Source organism: Felis catus, chromosome B1 (assembly GCF_018350175.1).
Source record: "Felis catus isolate Fca126 chromosome B1, F.catus_Fca126_mat1.0, whole genome shotgun sequence".
NCBI classification, from domain to species: domain Eukaryota; kingdom Metazoa; phylum Chordata; class Mammalia; order Carnivora; family Felidae; genus Felis; species Felis catus.
The window spans coordinates 102175139-102195851 of NC_058371.1; the positions used below are offsets into that span (position 1 = coordinate 102175139).

At 42.2% G+C, this 20713-nt stretch overlaps 1 protein-coding gene across 5 annotated transcripts in view; it reads left to right on the plus strand.

The window, feature by feature from the left end:
* Window positions 1-859: 859 nt before the first annotated feature.
* The window catches only part of TRPC3 (transient receptor potential cation channel subfamily C member 3), a 72730-nt gene continuing 52876 nt past the window's right edge, over window positions 860-20713 (plus strand). For 2 of the 5 annotated variants that reach the window (XM_045055913.1, XM_023252838.2), the window contains exons 1-2: window positions 860-1474; window positions 18687-19458. In XM_045055913.1, the coding sequence (XP_044911848.1) occupies window positions 1248-1474; window positions 18687-19458 (999 nt within the window). In that variant the 5' untranslated portion in view covers window positions 860-1247. The remainder of the gene's footprint in view (window positions 1475-18686; window positions 19459-20713) is intronic. The other 3 variants (XM_023252836.2, XM_045055914.1, XM_023252837.2) reach the window with 2 other exon arrangements.

Sequence of the window (20713 nt, forward strand, 5' to 3'; positions counted from 1 at the left end):
ATAATTGAATATAGTTAAAAATGAATATCTTATTTTACCTCATCATAGCATGTCTGGTATTTTTGTGATTCTTCCAAGTTGGACCTGATTGAAATCTGCATATTTAAGGCAATAGAGAGCCTTGGAAATACACTCAGTCTAATCTGAGTTTTCTCACTAAACTACCTAGCATGACTAGTTTACTCAGTCTTTCTAGGCCTCAGTTTTCTTATTTCTAAAACAAGGGATAAATTCTTTGATCCTTAAGTCTCCTTTTGACTAAAATTCCATGAGTCTTTTTTCCCAGAGAAAAAAAAATACCGCTTTTGACTTTTAAAATGAAAAAATTTTTTTGTTTTATTTAGTACTGTTTTTTAACTTTTCAAAAGAAGACTTTAAATTTTGCTGAATATTTCTTGGAAAGTAAACAAATCTTGTCAGATGGTTTTGAGATTCATTAAACACACACACACAAACAAACCTGAAGCACCATGCACATTTAAACATTACGGTTCTTGGGGTACAAAGGCACTCAAGGAAATGTACTCAAACCTCTGCAGGTTCAACTAAGGCTTAGAGAAACGCAGTGAACAAGGGATGTTTGCTGAAAAATATTTGGAGTTGAACTGGGTAAATACGACTGCAGAAAAATTAACAGCAAGCCGGATGAGCCCCTTTTCTCTCCCTTAGGAAACTTGCTTCTGTACACGGAAAGGGGCTCTGAATCCCCTGGCCGAGAAATGGGAGAATAGGGACGGAAGTTTCTCTGATGTCCTCGCTCGCTACCTGCTGATCTGGTTTCCTCTCCAGCTCTCTGTCCGGTTAGGAACTGATTCTCCTCCTGCTCTCCCTCCCTCTCCCCCTCCCTCCCTCTCTGTCCTTCACCCAGAGTAACGTTAGTGTCCTAGCAAGTGATGCTGTCGGAGACGGGAGCCGGGCTCGGGGGAGGCACCGCCGCCGCGGCCGCCGGGCGGGAGAGCCTTCTCCAGCACCAGCGCCCCACTCGGCCCCGGGCTTCCTCCGCGCAGCCACAGCCGCGGCGGCCGCTCCCACGGTTTCATGGTGGGCGGCGGCGGCGGCGACTGGGTTTTGGCTCCCGCCTCTGACTGCTCGGCGTCCCCCCGCGCCGTTCTCTCCTGCAGATTTCCCGCCCGGGGCTGCCGGGGGCTGCCGGAGGGGCCGGCGGCGGGGAAGGGGTGCCGCGGCCAGACCGCGCGGCGGCGGCGGCGGGCAGCCGGCATCCCCGCGCTCCGACCGCGGCGGGCGCGATGTCCACCAAGGTCAGGAAGTGCAAGGAGCAAGCGAGGGTGACCTTCCCCGCGCCGGAGGAGGAGGAAGAGGAGGAGGAGGAGGAGGGTGAGGACGAAGGCTCGGAGCCGCAGCGCCGCCGGCGGGGCTGGAGGGGCGTCAACGGGGGGCTGGAGCCGCGCTCGGCGCCCTCACAGCGGGAAGCGCACAGCTACTGCCCGCAGCGCTTCTCCCCCGGGCTGGACATGTGAGTACCCGGCCGGCCCGCGGCCCGCGCCTGGGGAGGGCAGTGCCCGGCGGGGCGGCAGGGGGTGGAGGTGGGGGGGGCGGGAAGGCGCGCTCCCGGCCAACCCGCGAAGTGCCTGGGACCCCAAAACGCCTCCCGGCGCGGCACGGCACGGCAGTTCTGTTCGGGGCGATGTAGGGGTGCGGACCTCGGTCCGGGGCTCGTCTCCTTGGTTCTGCTTTGTGGAGGGACTTGGGGGCCGCTGAAGGCGTGGCTGGAGCTCTGTCCCGGCTCAAGCGCACGGAACGGCCCCGTGGACGGACAGCACGGACGCCAGACTCAATTTCCAGCAAACAGACACGTCCTCTCCTACACAAGCACTACTGCCCCATAGGCTAGGACCCCTCAGCAGATGCACCCCGAGCTTACCCTAGGAAGTCGGAGAATGGGAAGGTCTGCACAAAGCCAGGCGCGCCCTCGAACTCCGACCCCCTCTCCCCCCCCCCCCAGCTTCTCAGCGTGGAACCACCCTGGGAACCCGTGTCCCCCGCGAAGCTCTCCGCCGTCTGAGGCCCGGGCAGGGCAGCGGGGAGAAGGGAAGGGAAGGGAAAGGAAGGAAGGTGTGCTCTACGCAGTGTGAGTGTAGGTTTGCCGGGTCGCCCCGTTTCTCGACGGTCCATTCACAGTTGGGGGCATACTGAAGCCAAATCTCCAGGGGAGAGTGGGCGCAGGGCAGCCGCAGGAACTGTTTAATGACAACTTTGGCTGTAGTTCCCAGGCGGCCCGGGGTCAGTAGTTGTTTTCTTTTTAAAGGAAGATAAATGCCGACACTGTAGTGTGTGAGAAAGAGCAACTTTTCTTAATTTCCAGATCTTGGAGACATCCTTAGCAGCTACGAGACGCAGAGAGGATGCAAAAGAGAGTGCTTAGTTTTATAGGGTCCATGGCATTTCTCGTGTCCCACACGTTGGGCGTGCCAGAGGGCTTACTGTCTTTTTTAGGAAAAACGCACAGACCTAGGTAGAGAACTTGAGGTCAGACGTGGCGGGCAGCCCTAACCGTCCGGGTGGGGTAAGACGGGTAACCGGCTACGTGAGGGGACCGAGGTTATGCAGTGCCCCCTGCCGCCCTCGAGCTGCCACATCCCTGGTCCCAGGCCTCCGCGGCGACCTCCAGACCGACCTAATCTCGCATTGCTCTGCTCGCTCAGAGCCTGCTCCTGGCCCTGCCGGATTTGCCTATAAAACCCAGAGTCAGTGGCTAGGAGTAGATCGCCTAGGAAAGGGTTCTGATTTAAAATGAGCGACGCATCCTGATGTTCAATTACTGCTGAAGATTAGCCTGGAGAGGAAATGGTCCAGGAAATGGAAGGAAGGTATATCCTGAGGGATTAAAGCCCTGCCAGCTCGCTTCCCAGCCTCCCTAAGATTTTAAGACATTGTCTGTTTTTCCTTTTACCAATTTCTTGATTATTTATTTTTCTTTTACCTTAAATCCACACTAAATGGACACCACAGCACTCTAATCTGAGAAAGTAGGGTGGAGCAGAGATTACTCACTTTGCCTTTTGAAATTTGAGGCCAATTACACAAAGCACTGAAGCAAGTTCCACTGTAGACTTTTTTTTTTCTATTAGAACATTTTCCCCCCATTTTCTGACTTTACATAATTCAACAAGTAAACGTTGTAGTGTGTTTACTTTGTAAAGCAGTTGAGAAGACCCAGTCATTTTAAGGACACAATAAATGTTTCTTTGAGAGGTAGGGCAGCAAGCTCTCCATGTCTGAGTCCTGTCATTTTGTAACATCAGGCACTAGTTTGATATCTGTAGCAGAAACCAGCTCTTTATTCCACCTTCAAGTAGAATATGGCAAGAATGTAACAGCTCAGAAAGCAAACACAGCAGCCCTATGTTGGCACTGGAGCAGGACAACCAGTCTCTCAAAGCCCCAGGGTCATTTTCAGTAGGCAGAATAAAGCAGCTGAATTTAAAATTCAGCCAGGATGCTCAGGATAGAGTCTCACTTTGACCAAAAAGATTCCTCAGGGTAATCCTGTTGCTCATTTCACTGCTCCATGCTCCAGTGTTCCATCTGGGAGTTTTAAACAGACTGACTTAGGAGAAAGAATGTCATCTGTTACATTACTAACAAGAAATTTTAAAAGTCCTTTGACAGAACTCTTGATTCAACTATTGATTCAAACCAAGACTTTCTTTATCCCAGTTGTTTGCAAACCTAGGAGCAAGTAGTATGTCATTGGCAAGATTACCTCATTTTCAGTCTTAGCTATTAAATATCTGATGAAACTCCAAAAAGGTATATGAAGGTACTTCTCATGAGTTTCGATTCAAAAGCATTTCTTTTTTTTAAAGCTTATTTATTTATTTCAGGGAGAGAGAGAGAGAACGCATGAGCAGGGAGGGGCAGAGAGAGAAGGAGAGGGAGAGAATCCCATGTGGTTTGATGCATGAGTTTGATGTGGGGCTCAAACTCACAAACTGTGAGATCAAGATCTGAGCCAAAACCAAGAGTCGGACACTTAGCCGACTGAACCATCCAGGCGCCCCAGATTCAAAAACGTTTCTTAAGCATTTGCATGTGCAAACTGCAGGTTAGGTACGGCAAACCCCAAAGATGAGTATGACAATTTTTCTGCATTCAAAGAGTTTAAAATTTCATGAAGGAGAGATGGAAATGAAACTGGGCACAAGCTATTATGAATTAGAGTAAAATAAGCACCATAAAAACATACACACAAGGGTGGAACTATGAAGGATCAAGTGTAAAGGAGAGACCCACTATGTAAAGTCAGAAATCAAGGAAACCTTTATGGGCCTTGAAAGATAGGATAGGAGACAGAGACAGAATGATAAATTAATTGAAGCTCTCCCCTCAAAATGCTAGGCATGTCTGAGGAATATTAATTGAGTTTGGTTAGAACATAGAATATGTCGGGGCTCCTAGGTGGCTCAGTTGGTTAAGCGTCTGACTTCGGCTCAGGTCAGGATCTCATGATTCATGAGTTCAAGCCCCACGTCTGGCTCTGTGTTGATGGCTCAGAGCCTGGAGTCTGCTTCAGATTCTGTGTCTCCCGCTGCCTTTCTCTGTCCCTCCCCCGCTCACATTCTGTCTTTCAAAAATGAATAAACACTTAAAAAAATTTTTTTAAAGAACATATAGGATGTGTAGGTGAGCAGTGAGATTTAGCTGCATGCATTGGTTTGGGCATTAATATAAGGATCTTGCCAGGAGGAGGCAAAAGGGAGCCACTAATGATTACAAAGCAGCAGCAATTTGATTAAAGCCAGTCTGAGAGCAGAATGGATTGTAGTGGCAGTTGACAGAATGTGAATAAATAAATTAGGGGGCTACCATAACCATTCAGGCTGAGATTAGGATCTGTAATAGTGTAGTACTAGGGCGATGGAAAGGGGGAGAGGTTGGAAGAGAGAATACACAGAGAATCTATGGAAATAAGCAACTAACTGCCCACAAGGGTTTAAAGAGAAGGCAGGGTCAGAGATGACTTGGTGATTTTGACCTAGATAACTAAGATCATTGATATCATTGTTGAAAAGAAAAGAACAAAGAGGAGGGCCTGATTTTTCAGATAATTCTGATAGAGGTGTCAAGCAGGAAGATGGAAATACAAGTTTAAAGCTTGAGAGAATTTGAGAATCTACTGGCTGCTGGGAGTATATATTACCCAAAGAAAGTGTGGAGAGAGAAACAAAGAGAGCTCTTGACTCCCCATTCTGAGGGAATTTTTGTTGTTATTTAGAGAGTGGAGAGAAAGAGTAACAAATAGAGGACACAGAAGAAGATGAAGGATAAGGTGGGTACTAAGGCAAGGCTGCTTAGAAAGAACAGTTTCAAGAAAAGGGAAGAATTGATTCACAGTTGGAAAGTACTTGATAAATCAAGAGAGAAATTTATGAGTCTCCTTTTATTTTTTTTAAGTTTATTTATTTTGAGAGAAAGAGCATGAGTGGGGGAGGGGCAGAGAGAGAGAGAGAGAGAGAGAGAGAGAGAGAGAGAGAAATTGGGAGAGAGAGACAGAGAATCCCAAGCAGGCTCCTTGCTGGCAGTGCAGTGCCCGATGCAGAGCTGGATCCCACAAACCGTAAAATCATGACCTGAGCTGAAATCAACAGACACTTAACCGACTGAGCCACCTAGGCACCTGATGAGTCTACTTTAAGAAAGAAGAATCAGGGCACCGGGATGGCTTAGTTGGCTAAGTGTCCAACTTTGTCTCAGGTCATGATCATGGTTCATGGGTTCAAGACCTGTGTCAGGCTCTGTGTGGAGAGCTCAGAGCCTGGAGCCTGCTTCGGATTCTGTGTCTCCTTCTCTCTCTGCCCCTCCCCCCCAAATAAATAAACATTAAAAATATATTTTAAAAATATGGTTATCATTAATTAAATAGAAAGTTTGACATCAAAATAATTATTCTTAAAAATACAATGAAGTTTAAAAAGGATTTTCTCAGGGCGCCTGGTGGCTCAGTCGGTTGAGCGTCTGACTTCAGCTCAGGTCATGATCTTGTGGTCCATGAGTTTGAGCCCCGCGTGGGGCTCTGTGCTGACAGCTCAGAGCCTGGAGCCTGCTTCAGATTCTGTGTCTCCCCCTTTCTTTGCCCCTCCCTTGCTCATCCTCTGTCTCTCTCTCTCTCTCAAAAATAAATACAAATTTTAAAAATGTTTAATAAAAGAAAGACAAATCAATTCTTGTTGAAATTAACATGTGCACAAAATCATTAGATTTCTCAGTGGTGTTATCTTTAAAAAAGAAAGACTTCTGGAAAAGAAGATTCTGTTTAGTTTTTCTTCAGAGAAAGTGCTGCCAAAAGTGTGTCCCAACAAAAGCAGCAATTTGTGTTTATATAATACTTCATGCTGGAACTGGGAAGGGATCCCCTGTTCTTAGTGCCTGCCCTCCCTTGGGCCTGGTATCCCCACATTTAGAGCTCTCTATTTCTATTTCTGGAGATTTCACATCCTATCTTTATTACAGGGGTGAGGGTTGTCACTTGATCATATCTGTAAGGGGGTAGAAATCTGGGGAAAGAGTTTCTACCTACTCTGTATATAGACTTTCAGCCAAATCCCCCCATTTTGGGCTCCTGCCTCATCTCTACTTGCTGGTATTTCTTTTGCCTTCCATTTCTGGGCTTTTCTGGCATCAAGCAGAGTGGATTAGCTTGCTTCTTGTTATAGGCACTCTGGTTGGACCTTCCTTATCCCCACTAAATCATTTCCTTTTCTTCCAACTCATCTTCTTTCCAACTTCATGCATTGTGTAGTTGGAGATGCTACAAATGTCTTCCAGTTCCATGGAAGATGAAATTTGTGTTACTTTTCTTTGTTTTCCTTGATATTTAAGGGGGTAATTTTGGAGAGGAGAAAGGGGAAGAGAGGCCTTTGTTCCATCATCTTGAAACCAAATATCCCTATAATTGTGTTTCATGTGTTTTTTTAAGCCCCAATGAAAACTGTGTTATTAACAGGCCAAGATTGCAGAAGGAAGAATATTCTTAATCATGTCTGATCTTATTGGGCAGATGGCATAGTTGGTAACCTATACAGTGTGATGTGAAGGTCATCTGAACTCCCCCACCTAAAGTCATCTTAGTACCACACTTCCTGAATTTAACTAATATAGAATATTTTGAAAAAAAAAATAGAACTTTTGAGTTGCAAAGGATTTTTATCTAACCCAGTCTTTTCTTTTACAAATTGAGAAACTGAAGCTGAAGTGTGACCTCTAATTCATAGCAGCCCCAGGTCATTTGAAATCTCTAGGCTCTTAGCACTGTGCTGTTCACACCTTGGCCTCCTTTGGGTTCAGCTTTTCTCTCTTCCTCAGAGAAATTTAAAAATGCATTTACTCCTGGGAGGAATGACACAGGACACTACTAATTAGTATTAATTCATTTATGAGATCCAATTAGTTCATCATTTCAATTTGACTGCTGATGGCCGATCAACTTGAGAAAGTTTGTAAGCTAAGTAGGAGGACTAAGAATGGAAACAAAAAGAAGGGAAGAATATCTCAAGATGTAATTGACCTCCTGCCAAATATCATTTATGGTTTTCTCTTTCTTATTATCAAAGTGGTGAGAGGATCCTAGACTAGGACTGGAGCATCATTTTATGGTGGAGTTAGAATTTTAGGGATTTTTTATTACTGCCCTAGGATAACAAATGTCTGTCTGTTCTCTCTCTCCCCACCCCTCCTCTCTCTCTCTCAGTATTCTTAACCTTTGAGCTTTGCCTTTGCCTACAATCCCATAAATCCTTACCACATTTGACGGTAGGAAATAAAACACCACAAGAAATATAATGGGAGGAAGAAACCTGTTTTTATTGGGCTACTAGGCTCTTGGTAGGAAGGAATACTTTGAATTTCTTGCCTCAGGATTGAGATTGCCTCCTGGGGGGAGGGTGGCATGCTCGGGTAATGGTGAATGGCTGCTTAGCAGTCTTCTGAGGCGGAAGGCTCTTTTCTTGACCAACAGTCTTCCTTATCAACACTGCGCAATAGAAGTCTGGCAAGGAAAACAGATTAGTGGTCTGTGCAGGGTGAGCATGTAGGAGTCTGGCCCCAGATAGAAGATCTGGAGTTGTGAACCATGGGTGGACAACCTCACACTTGTGCATATGGGGCTCAGCAGTGACTTTATGAGAATATTTAGGATTATGATAGTGTTTTGTCTTTAATTTAGCATCTAGGTCAAGGATGTTTGTCTACAGTTACCTAGTCATAAAAAAAATCCCCTATTAAAAAATAAAACTTTCCCTCTTTGCACTATTCAAATAATGGGTGACAGTATGGATTTGGTCTTAGACCTTTTTAAAAAATGAGGTTTAAGTGTCCACAAGTATATGACCCATTAAGGAAGGGGCATGGCAATGCTAATATTCTATACCAGTTTTGCATTTCTGATTACGTTTTGTCAAATAGTACTGATGCATATGGGTTCTCTGCTGAAAAGTAGGTTGAGGGTGATGAGGCAGGAGCAAGCATCCAAAAACCTCAGATTTTTGACTTAGGATATAGATGATAGTGATAGAAAACCAGATCCCTTGCTTCTAGTAATATTAAAGGTCTATATATATAATATATATTATTTATGTTTATGTTATATATATATAAAGCTATGTATAGAATAATAATAAATATAATATAATATAATACATCTAATAGCGTCTAATATATTTAAATAGCCAAATATGAACTTCTCTTGGGTCAGTAGAAGTTTTTGATTTTATTATTGAGTTTGTTTTATCTCAATTCCTGTTCAATTATACATTGAATTCATTTGAATTCTAATTTCATTGTCATTTAATGTTCCTGAAATAATAAACATTAGTTTTAGAGAGTATTGTGAAAGAGTTTATTTTTATAGATAAGCTTCATTATTAGAGGTTATCAATTCTAAGTTTTATCCTTGGTGTGCCCCCATATTATCCTTACAAACATAATTTTAATATCAAAATCAAGAGATGTGGAGTTCATCAGATACTTTTTGTGGTATCACTAAGAATTAAATGTGATAAAGCAGAAATCTGCTTTGAAAGAATAATTGTTTACTTTAACTTCTGATTATTATTTTGTATTATTCATTACTTTTTTTAATAAGAAAATTATTCTAATTCTCCTCCACCACTATTTCTGCACATTATCGTGTGTGACCAAAGGTTTTCTTTAGCCTGGAGGAGAAGATTGTTTGTCCCCTTGGTATTCAGTTAGGGGGTTTAAGCACTCATGCATCTGTGCAGTCATGGCTCCGATAGATGGATACTCACCAGCCATGTACTAAAAGCCAGGCATTTATCTCTTTATAGATAAAGAAACGCAGTCTCTGCTCTTACAGATGTTACTGAAGAGCCAGGCATGAAAGCAGACAATCACAAAACAAAATAATAGTCAGTTTAACAGCTAACAGAGTTATACACAAAATATAGTTCCTGGAAGCAGAAGCATCTAAGTTCCAGAAGGCACATGCGTTTAGAAGTATTATCAAATCATGCAGGCAATGATTAGGGGTCTTCACCTCTGTCTGCACTGAACTTCTAGAGGAAGGAACACACTGTTAAATGGCCTTTTTGTTTTTCTGGTTTTAGCTGTTGAGGGGTCTGGCAAAGAGCTTTCATGAGAAGGATGACTGGGAAGGTGACAAAGAGAGGAGATTGGAGCTTCCCTCCTTAAATATACAACAGCTTCTTGTCTCTGACTTAGCGATTAGGGCATATACCCAAATTAGCATTGTCTAATAGATTTATTAAACTCACACCTAGAGTATTCTGAATATAGCACAGGCCAACAGAAACTGTCAGGAAATTAATTACTGTGGAGATCCAGATATCTCTCCAGACTTGTAAGTGCTGGAATTGCTACCTATTAATTTTTGCCTGCAATGAGAATCCTTAGAAGTGAAAGCTGTGCTTTCCTGTTTCTTAAATGGAGCTCCTCATCTTGTTGGTTTGGTTGCTACTGTGATAATATGTTATTGAGCTGTTTGTGATGTCAGTAGATATGGGCTCAGCAGTAGGCGGGTGGGGCCTGGGACTGCCCGTAGCCCTGGACCCTGTCTACCAAACAGTTGAACAGATGGGGCTGCCTTCCTCTAGCCTTGAGTACTGGTGCCCTTGGGGGCTACTGAAGTTCAGAGTATCTCCCACTCCACTTCTTGCCCTCTACAAATACGTATATTAAGAGATTTTCAAAACGTGTTTTTGGTGACACTCTTGAGGCTGTTTGTGAGACGCCCTTTCCTCCTTGCTAGCACACTCACTCATAAACCATGCTATGTAGATGTTGAGTGTCTCCGGAGGCAGGACATTGACTGACAGCTGCCTGCTTGCCAGGGGGACTATGGGGTTTGTCTACTTTTTGACTTTTCCTCTCTGGCTTTCTTGTCCTTTGTCAGTGCCTGCTGCTTCCCACCCTCATCATCACTTCCAATTATCACCACCCCCGACACTGTGACATGGTGGTTGCTCTCTAACACTTTCCCTCCCTCTCTGAGCTTTTCTCACTACTTATCTTCTGTGGCTCCTTCTGCTCTTCTTGGCCTTCACAGAATTACAGACTGGATCCTGGCTGGTTGGCACATTCACTTTCTTCAGTGTGGTGAACTGCTTAGTCAAAACAACTTGGGTGTTATTCTCATTGCTTTGGCTCACATTGATGGTGTTATTACTCTGCTTGCTTCCTTGCTAGATGGATTGAGTAGTTGACTGTTTCTTTATTTCAGTAAAGGATTTGACTTCTTTAATAATGTTCATTTGTTGATGAGTGCTAAAGAGATTGTGATTCAATCCGAAGAGCAATTTTTGAAGCTGTTCTTTATAGAACCCAAATGTTCCCAAACATAAGCTAAGCATACATTTTAATAACGTTATTTTGATTTGCAACCTTTATTCATCTTTTTCTTATTCCCTGGAGACAGCATGGTAGAGAATAAAAAGCCTGGGAGAGGACCTCTGAGCTCTCTTCTTTATCCTTTAGTGACCTTGAGGAAGTTACTTACCATTCTGTCTGAATCTCTTTGTCTATAGACTTTGGATCAATTGGGCAGAAATGTGAGTAGGCCTAAGGATAGAAACAAAAAGAACAGCCTTTTGTTTGTTTTAGAAGTGTAGGTGTAGCGGGTCAAGAAACCCAGAACAACTTGGATGAGCAGCTCCTATAATCTACCTGTAACAGGTCTTTCCCTTGAGTCTCCTACCTGCTGACCAGGAGAGGAAAAAAAATGAACCAGTTGTCCAATGTGTGGTTTAAATTAGTTTTTTATTTTTTGTTTTTGTTTTTGTTTTGCTTGCTAAACAGATACTTATTCTCATTCCACAAGTGAATTAAGCAATCAATAAATTAATTAAGTTAATTAATCAATTAAGCAGTTATGTGAGTTAACAAGAGGGAAGACTTGCCCTACATTATCACAGGGATTAAGTCAACTAACAATGTCTCCTTGTCCCCTGAGCTTATATCTAAGGGACATTTTCTTTCTAATTCTTCCCCCCAATCCGTACAAGGGGGCATAGTCTCTTTATGGTTTATGTATACACTCCTAGTTGAGGGCATTCTGTAGAGATGCTGTGAAGCCAATGTCATTGATCCTAGTTTGATATGATAAAGTGATTTTTCTTTTTAATAAATAGCCTCTCACTTGGATAAAATAACTCAGAATCTCAAACAGCCACCCTCCTGCTTCCTCTGTAGCGCCTGGGCACTGGGGAAGGGAGCTTATGTGTTCCCTTGAGGAAAGAAAGAGTTGTCTGATGCTTCTGGTCTCTGGGCAATGTTCATTGTCTGCTCGGGTGCTGCTTGTCAGTGAAAATAACTTGATCTTGGTAACTTGTCTTTGTTATAACCCAGATATGCTCCTTGGTGTATATGGTTTCAGTTCAGCTCCCATGAGCTACAGAGCTCTAATAGAGCTTACAGCACTAGTGGTGTCCTAGTCTGGGAGCAGGCTCTCTGGTTCTCAGTGCCGGGTTGCACCACAGGGGAACTGAGGGTAGCTTGAGAAAGCCCACACCATTCCCTACTTAATCAGGCTGGGCCGTCCCAGATCTCCTGCCTTCAGTGGTTCTTCACTTTCTTGGATCCACATCTTAACTTTTCCTTCCCCTCTATTATTTCTTTCTTCTGTCAGGACAGGAAGTATCATAGCTCTGCTGTCAAAAGTGGGAGAGCTATCTTGTCTGCCTGCTGAGAGCATTCTCTGATCAGGTTCCTTCAGAACTAATTAGAGAAATAAAGGAACAGAGAAAATCCCTCCTCAAGGCAATTTCTCTTTTTCCTAAATTCTGCATGAAAACTCCTCTCTTTTTCCTGCAAAAAGCTGAAAATTACCTTGATATATCTCTTTGCACTCCTCTAAAATTTGTGCTCTCTACTTCTTCCCTAAACATAGGCACCTAACTCTAACCACTCACACCCCTCCACCTCCCCTGCTATCCCCGCAGTAAGGTCAACCAGGGCGAGGACACTGTTTTTGGAAAGACAAAAGAGAAAAGCACCTTGCTAATATTTCCAAAAATACCCTTGATGGTATAGAAATACCCTTGATAGTATAGAAATAAGCATGATAATATGTTTATAGGACAGTGAAGAATGAATCTGAGGAGCAAGGAAAACAAGGTTGACTAGTCAGCATCCTTGAAAGTCAACTGGAGAATTCTATTTTGCTTGCTGTTCTTGTCTAAGAGAAGTGTGAGAGTAAAAGCAGAGTTTAAAAAGAGCAAGATGCTGGGATGGCTGTGGCGTACAAGGAAGAAAATCAAGAACAGCATGTGGTACTGGAAAGAATCTGGAGTCGGACAGACCTCAAGTTGAAGCCCAGATCTGCATTTTTCTGTGTGTATTACCATGGGCAATTTTTCTAAATCTCAGTTTTCTTATCTATGAAAGGAAAATAATACCTGCTTCATAACATTGTTATGAGAATTAAATATGATAGCGTACAAAACACACACACACACACACACACACACACACACACACACACATATATATATATATATATATATATATATATATATATATATATATACCAAGTACCCAGTAAAGTTTAATAGTAGCCTTCCCTCATGCCATCTCTGTTGGAAAGCTGTTGTGATAATCCAAATATGATTGGTTAAAGATCTGGAAGATGGTGCTGACAATGAGAATTGGAAGGGAGGGTCCAGTACATTATCTAGTGACCCACAGGGGGTAAGTACTCAATAAATATCAAAGGAAAAGCTTCAGAACTCTGAGAACATCAAGATGGTGAGTCATAGATGACCTTAAAATTGCTAAACCTGAATAACCAGCCTGAGATGCAAATGTTAGGAGGGCGTGCTGGTTAAGGGAGAGGGTGAGGTGGGACATTTTAGAGTGACCAGGGGATAGATAATTATACATATGGGATATGAGGTCAAAGGAGAGGAAAGAGCCTGGAAGGAGATTTGGAAACTCAGTGGAACAGATATTTATTGAGTACTTACTCCCTGTGGGTCACTAGATAATGAGAAATAAAGCATGACCTGACCATCCAAGAATATGTGCACATATGAGGGAGTATTTATTAATACTTTATTTTTTAAAAAAGAATTAATATAACCATATAATAGCTTTAAAACACATGGTACATAGGATAATTCATTTTATATCTATATGAAAAATCATTTAGGAGGAAGGGAAAGACTGTACCAAAAATCTGGGGTAGAATAGTGATGGTCACTGAGAACTTTTAGATCTAAACTAAATTACTAGATTTCCTGGGCAAAAAAAAGAAAGAAAAAGAAAGAAAGAAAGAAGAAAGAAAAAGAAAAAAGAAAAAAAGGCAAGGGTTATATACAGTTTATATATTACTAGAGTAGAGGAAGCAAACTCATCTGGAGAGAGAGGCCTATTAATACACAACTCTAGGATGACTATAGTAAATGGATACAATAATGGACAACCTCTTTAACCTGTTAAATGTAGTTTTGAAGAAGGCCTAGTAACCTTTTAAAAATATAAATCCTTGAAACAGGCAAGGGCATGACATTAAATGGTCACTGGTGAGGCATTTTACAGGCTTCTTATTTGCTGTGATTCATGTGACTTGGTTCCTGGACATGAAATGTTACATGTTAGTAAAACACAGGGAACCTAAATGCATGTAAGGCCATTTGTCCCTCAGGCTCCACTGCTCACATGTGTTGTTTCAGCTTTGCTTTTGGCAGGGCCAGTGTGACAGATGTTTAAAAGGCCTCATAGTCTGGGGTCGTTGATCCAGGATAATGTCATTGTTTTTATGTTTTTAGGTTCCCAACCTTTACTGTGCATAGGAATTGCAAAGAATGCTCATTTAAAATATATATTCCAGAGCCACGCCCCTGAAAGATTCTGATTTAGTTCATCTAAAATGAGGCCTAGCCATCTGCATTTTAATAGGAGCTCCAAGTGATCCTGGGGTGGGTGGCCCTCACGTAGAGAAACACTGTTTGAAGTCAGATGAGTTGATGTCAAAGTTATGAAGCCTGAGGAGTATTACTTGTATTTTTGCCTCTGAATGGAATGGAGCAAAGGGTTGCCTTTGGATACACCAAAATATTTTTTAGAAAGAACTTTTTATTTGCTTAAGTGTTTGGAGAAGTAACAAGAACCCAAAATTTCTTTCATAAAGGATGAAAAAAATTGTTTTTCCTTAAGATATATCGTCACTGTCTTACTCAGCGTGGGCTATCAACAAAGTACTATAGACTGGGTGGCTTAAACAACAGAAGTCCTTTTTTTTTCTTATGGTTCTGGAAGTTGGCAGTCCAAGATCATGGTGCCAGTATGGTCAGGTTCTAGTGAGAGTTCTCTCTTCTGGCTTGAGGTAGGGAGAGAGTGAGGGAAGGAAAGAATGTGAGAGCTCTCTGTCTCTTCTTCTTCTTTTCTTCTTCTTCTGCTTCTGCTTCTGCTTCTGCTTCTTCTTTAATGTTTATGAGAGAGAGAGAGGCAAAGAGAGAGAGAGGTACACAGAATCCGAAGCAGGCTCCAGGCTCTGAGCTGTCAGCACAGAGCCTGACATGGGGTCCAAACCCAGAAACTGTGAGATCATGACCTGAACCAAAGTCAAAGCCTTAACCAACTGAGTCATCCAGGCAACCCTCTCTGTTATTTCTTCCTACAAGGGCACTGATCCCATCATGAAGACTCTGCCCTCATAATCTCATCTAATCATAATTACCTTCCAAACCTCCCAAAGGCCTCATCCCCAAATGACATCACACTGGGGTTCGAGCTTAAACATATGGATTTGTGTGAGGACACAATTCAGTCCATAGCAGTCAGATATTACCAGACATCCCTATCAGCCTGAGCTTGCACAGGGACTTGTAAAGCATCTGGTTTAGGTCAGTGGTACTCCAATGCTTTTACAAGAAAGAAGGCCCTGCACAATGTACCCTTGCAGTGCTGAATGAGTCAGGCCATTGGGTGGGAATCCGAAGGTAAGAAATGTCTGGAAAAATGATTTTAGTGTTAGTATTACTAAAGTGAAGTATTCTCTTCCATTCACCCACATTTCTTCCTTATTTCTCATGCTAGAGGAGATGCCCTGTCAAAACTAGCTGAGATTGGAGCCATGTTTATGAATTGTGGACGAGTTGCATTCAATGTGGCTTATACCATTCTATCATTCCAGATTAATGAAGCTTGTCTTAATACTGTAAGAAAAGTTAAAAAAAGAAAGAAAGATACTTGCTATGTGGATTTACCATGAAGTAGCATTAGATCAGCTCTTTTATTTTGAAATAGCCGTATAATTTGTTCTAATTCAGAAATATGACTTCACACTTAACTCAGTGTTAGAATGTTTTAAAGACAACATCAAAATGACTCATGTGACTTGTGTTGTATAGTACTAAAATCCCACGTTTCAGCTCAAATATACAATATGGAGATACTGGTTCTTAAAGAGGGAGAAATTCTAAGAAAAAAACTTTCGAGTACTAAGCAATGCAAAGAAAAATTCATTGAAGAATCATATTCTGGTATTTTCACATCAACTCTTTGGGGAGAAAAGGTGGGGTTTTTATAAGTGATTTTCTTTTTAGATAGCAATCATTAAATAAAGAGACCTTTCCATTAAGAGGTAGCACTTTAATAATGAGTTTATTTCCCCAACGATAACCTGAGTAGAGATTGGAATTCTTCAGACATATATACTCTGCATATATATTCTGTATTATAGAAAATGTCAATTTATTGTCGTTGGTAAGCACAGAATTCATCTTTTATACTGTATGGAGATTCTAGACATTTGAAGAGTTCCAGTTTGTAGCTTCATAGTATAAATATTAACCCAATGAAGTCAGTACCATTAATAGTAATAAAACATACTCAACTACTACAATGACAGTTTTTACAAGATTTGTTTAAAACCCTTGTCATAGTTTGATCTTGAAACAAAGTTTTCTTCCATGCAGTTCAGTGAATGCTATTTCCCAGTTCTTGTCCACCTAAAAATCATCATCATACCAACACACACAGACACACACATATATACACACAACACCCCACACCCAGCTTTGCACTTCCTTGTCTCCTACACACACACCACACACTCACAACCTCACTCTGTATGCTACCCTACACAACATACATCCATATCCCACTAATATGGCATTTATTTAGCTTCAGAAAGATTATAATGCAATGGTTGCCAATATGTACATTTACTTAAAAATTTTTGTCAACTAAGGGGTTAAAATAAACATCAAAAAAAGAATTTTATTTTTTAGTAAAAATAGTCAAACTGTGGTTAAAACTATTCAAAAAGTGCAGAAGGGTATAAGTGAAAAGCAAAAATCTCCCTTCCCCTATGGCTCCTCAGTTCCACTGCTCAGAGCCCAGTATAACTATGGTTAAAAGCCTCTTGTATTGCTTTCTAGAAATTGCTACAAATACATATATATGTATGTATATACATATGTGTACATAAATGTGTAAATTTATAAAGGTGTGTATATAAAAATGCTATATTTATTTAATTTTTAAAAGTTGATCACCTGACACTAGTTGAGCAGTTAGAACGGGGTGCCAGTCATAGCCCTCTTGCCCTTGGAGTTAACAAGCCTCTCCGGACCTCTTTGGATATGTCACCTGTGTAGTCCCAGGTTTGCCTGGCCACATTCCTTTGGTCCCCATATGGGAAACATCTGCTGGTGCCTTCTGTGTTTCTCTCTTGGTTTGAGGCCGGCAGAAGTGAGAATTGAGTAGGGGCTGGTAGATGCCTCTGAGTTCTCCTGTTCCCTAAAGTCCACCCCCAGACTCCCAGGGAGAATAGAGTCCTCGCTAGTTAGTTTTCAACCCCTGACTCTGTAAATACTGTTTTATCAATGGTGGAAAGTATTTCTGGAATATATATTGTAGAAAGAAATCCTTTTTTCCCCAGCCATTCACTTTTAACTTGTCATTCTTATTTGCCTTAAAAGTGGATAATGTGGAAAGAGTTTTAACTGGTACTTTTGGTGCAACTCATACAGAAAACAAAAATTACAGATATTTTAAAGGAAGTCGATCATAAGAATTTCAGTCAGCAAGAATGTTAGAGCTGGGTAAAGATGTAAATTTTTACTTAGAATAATAGCCACTGAAACATTAAAAGTAATCACAATGTTAAAAATTATATTGTTTAGCATCATTTTTCAGAGACTTGGAACCTCTAAAAAAGATTTTTGTTTATGTGCTCATGAGAAAACTCTGAAGCACTTTGTAAATTTCCATTTTACACCTGGGGTAAGGAAGTCCGAAGAAATGAATTTACCCAGCATCACAGAAATCACAATGTGAACTCAGTCACTGTACACATCAATTAATGAGATCATTTTCATAGTGCAACTAAGTCAACAAATGTGGTTGGTATTTGGATTTTGTACACATTGTTCTGGATATACTATTAGTGCCCAGTTGCTTTATTCATAAAATAATAGTAGTGATTTTTAAACCATAAATCATACCATCTCCTTTTAGTTCAAACAGGCAATTATATAGTATTGGTAATTAACGGCTCTTATTACAAAGTCACAGACGTTTTCAACAAAATAAGTTTTAGATTGATGCTTTAATTTTATAATTGCTAAATCTTGCCTGTGTCATTGAAAAAAATGAATCTCGTTTTTTTTGGGGGGGGGTGGGGACAGGATACCCTTAAGAGAAAAAGATAACAAAGATCCTGAAAGATCCTTGGCCTAAATAGTAGGCTTTTATTCCCCTGTCAATTATTTTATTTAGTTAAAAATATGCAATGACTTGAGAGGATTCTTCTGGCCTAATTCTTGAAAAATTTACTTTCTTTAGCCTTAAAGTCTAGTGCTTTGGTGCCAAGAACCTGCTAGGCCTTCATTTTCAAGACTTTTAGGACCAGTACAGTTATTTATACAAGGTCCAATGAGTTCCACCTGTACCAGGGTCTCACGGGAGGCACAGATGTCTGGAAATTGTTTATATTATTGTTTCTTCTGAATGCCATATTCTACTGAACAGGAACCCTCGTTGTGATAGGCTGCCAACTCCTCTCTGGGTTCAAGCAGCCCATATTAGGTACAGGTGTAAATTTCAGGCACGTTGCTTAGCAACTGACCGAGCTGCCTGCAGGTCACAGGTCTGCTGTAGGTGCTGTGTACTTGAGAAGGGCGAGGTATGAGGAGGAAGCACTAGGCCCTAATAGTCTACAGTTGTTTTTCATTGCTGCTGATTAGGTCCATGGAGGGAAGCCCATCTCTGAGGCGCAAGACAGTGATGCGGGAGAAGGGCCGGCGCCAGGCCGTCCGGGGCCCCGCTTTCATGTTCAATGACCGGGGTACCAGCCTCACAGCTGAGGAAGAGCGCTTCCTCGACGCTGCCGAGTACGGCAACATCCCCGTGGTGCGCAAGATGCTAGAGGAGTCCAAGACGTTGAACGTCAACTGCGTGGACTACATGGGCCAGAACGCGCTGCAGCTGGCCGTGGGCAACGAGCACCTGGAGGTGACAGAGCTGCTGCTCAAGAAGGAAAACCTGGCACGAATCGGCGACGCCCTGCTGCTTGCCATCAGCAAGGGCTACGTGCGCATCGTGGAAGCTATCCTCAACCACCCCGGCTTCGCAGCCAGCAAGCGCCTGACCCTGAGCCCCTGTGAGCAGGAGCTGCAGGACGACGACTTCTATGCTTACGACGAGGACGGCACACGCTTCTCTCCCGACATCACGCCCATCATCCTGGCGGCGCACTGCCAGAAGTACGAGGTGGTGCATATGCTACTGATGAAGGGTGCCAGGATCGAGCGGCCACACGACTATTTTTGCAAATGCGGAGATTGCATGGAGAAGCAGAGGCACGACTCTTTCAGCCACTCACGCTCGAGGATCAATGCCTACAAGGGGCTGGCCAGCCCAGCGTACCTGTCCTTGTCTAGCGAGGACCCAGTGCTCACCGCCTTGGAGCTCAGCAATGAGTTGGCCAAGCTGGCCAACATAGAGAAGGAGTTCAAGGTAAGCTCTGTGCTCCACCCTGGCGACCCTGCATGCTCATCCACTTCCTGGCTGCTGCCCGATGGCTTCCATAGTCTGCTCTGGAATCAGTTTTGCCCAGTGGATTTAAAATCACAAGGGACTGGGATGTCATTCAGAAATGACCGATGATTTCCACCTCTAAACATGGTGCCGTGATAAATTTGCTTTGGGGACGGGTATATACTGGATCTGAGAGCTATAGTTATGGTGCTGCTCTGTGTGGGTGAGCATTAAGTGGAACACAAGACTTCTCCCCTTTGATTAGAGGAGGAATTTGGTGTGACTTTTTTCCTCCCGTATCCTTCCTCTTTTATAGTTAGTGGTATGGTGCCACACGACACTGAAGTGATATTGGTTTTGCATGTACTGTTTATTGGCCCAAACATCTGTATATGCCTCTAGGTAGAAAGAAGACTAATGTGGAATATGATTAACATAATTTTATTAATATGACAAAAATGTCTCTCCTGAAATCCACAAATGTATATTCAGAGTGGTGAGCCATAGACCTCAGGTCAACCCAGAAATACAAGGATAGCAAAGTGTTTTGCATTAACGGATTTTTTTTTTTAATGAATGAGGCTTTTTTCTGAACATTGTTTCCAGTTAAGTGGTATTATTTTTTATAAAAAATTAATGATAGAATATTTTAATCTTTTATTCAATTACTACATCCTCCTATGGGTTTTGGACGGTTCTACATATTAAATCTGGGGCACAAGGAGATTTCATGGTTCTGGTGAAAGTCAGCATGTTTTTCATCAGGTTCTTGTCTCCCGTTGTCCACCTAAGAAGATTATTGTAGACATCATCCTTAAATTATTTTCTGGATGCTGAGTTAATCTTCTTTGTAGTGTGGTGTCAGATCACAGAAAGTGATTATTCTGTCTTTCAGATCTTATTACAGTTTTTCATACTTACGTGAGGTTTACACAAATGCAACTAGCAATATAATTCAAGTTAAGGGGTTGCAAGAAAATGGTTTAGGACAAAGAAATGAGCTATTAAGCCATGAAAGGACATGGAGAAAATTTAAATGCATATTATTAAGTGAAAGAAGCCAATCTGAAAAGGCTACATAGTATATGATTCCAACTATATGACATTCTGGTAAAGGCAAAACTGTGGAGACAGTAACAAGATCGGTGTTGCTAGGGGTTAGTGGAGAGGAGGAATAAATAAGTGGAGTACAGAGGATTTTTAGGGCAGTGAAAATAATCTGTATGAGACCGTG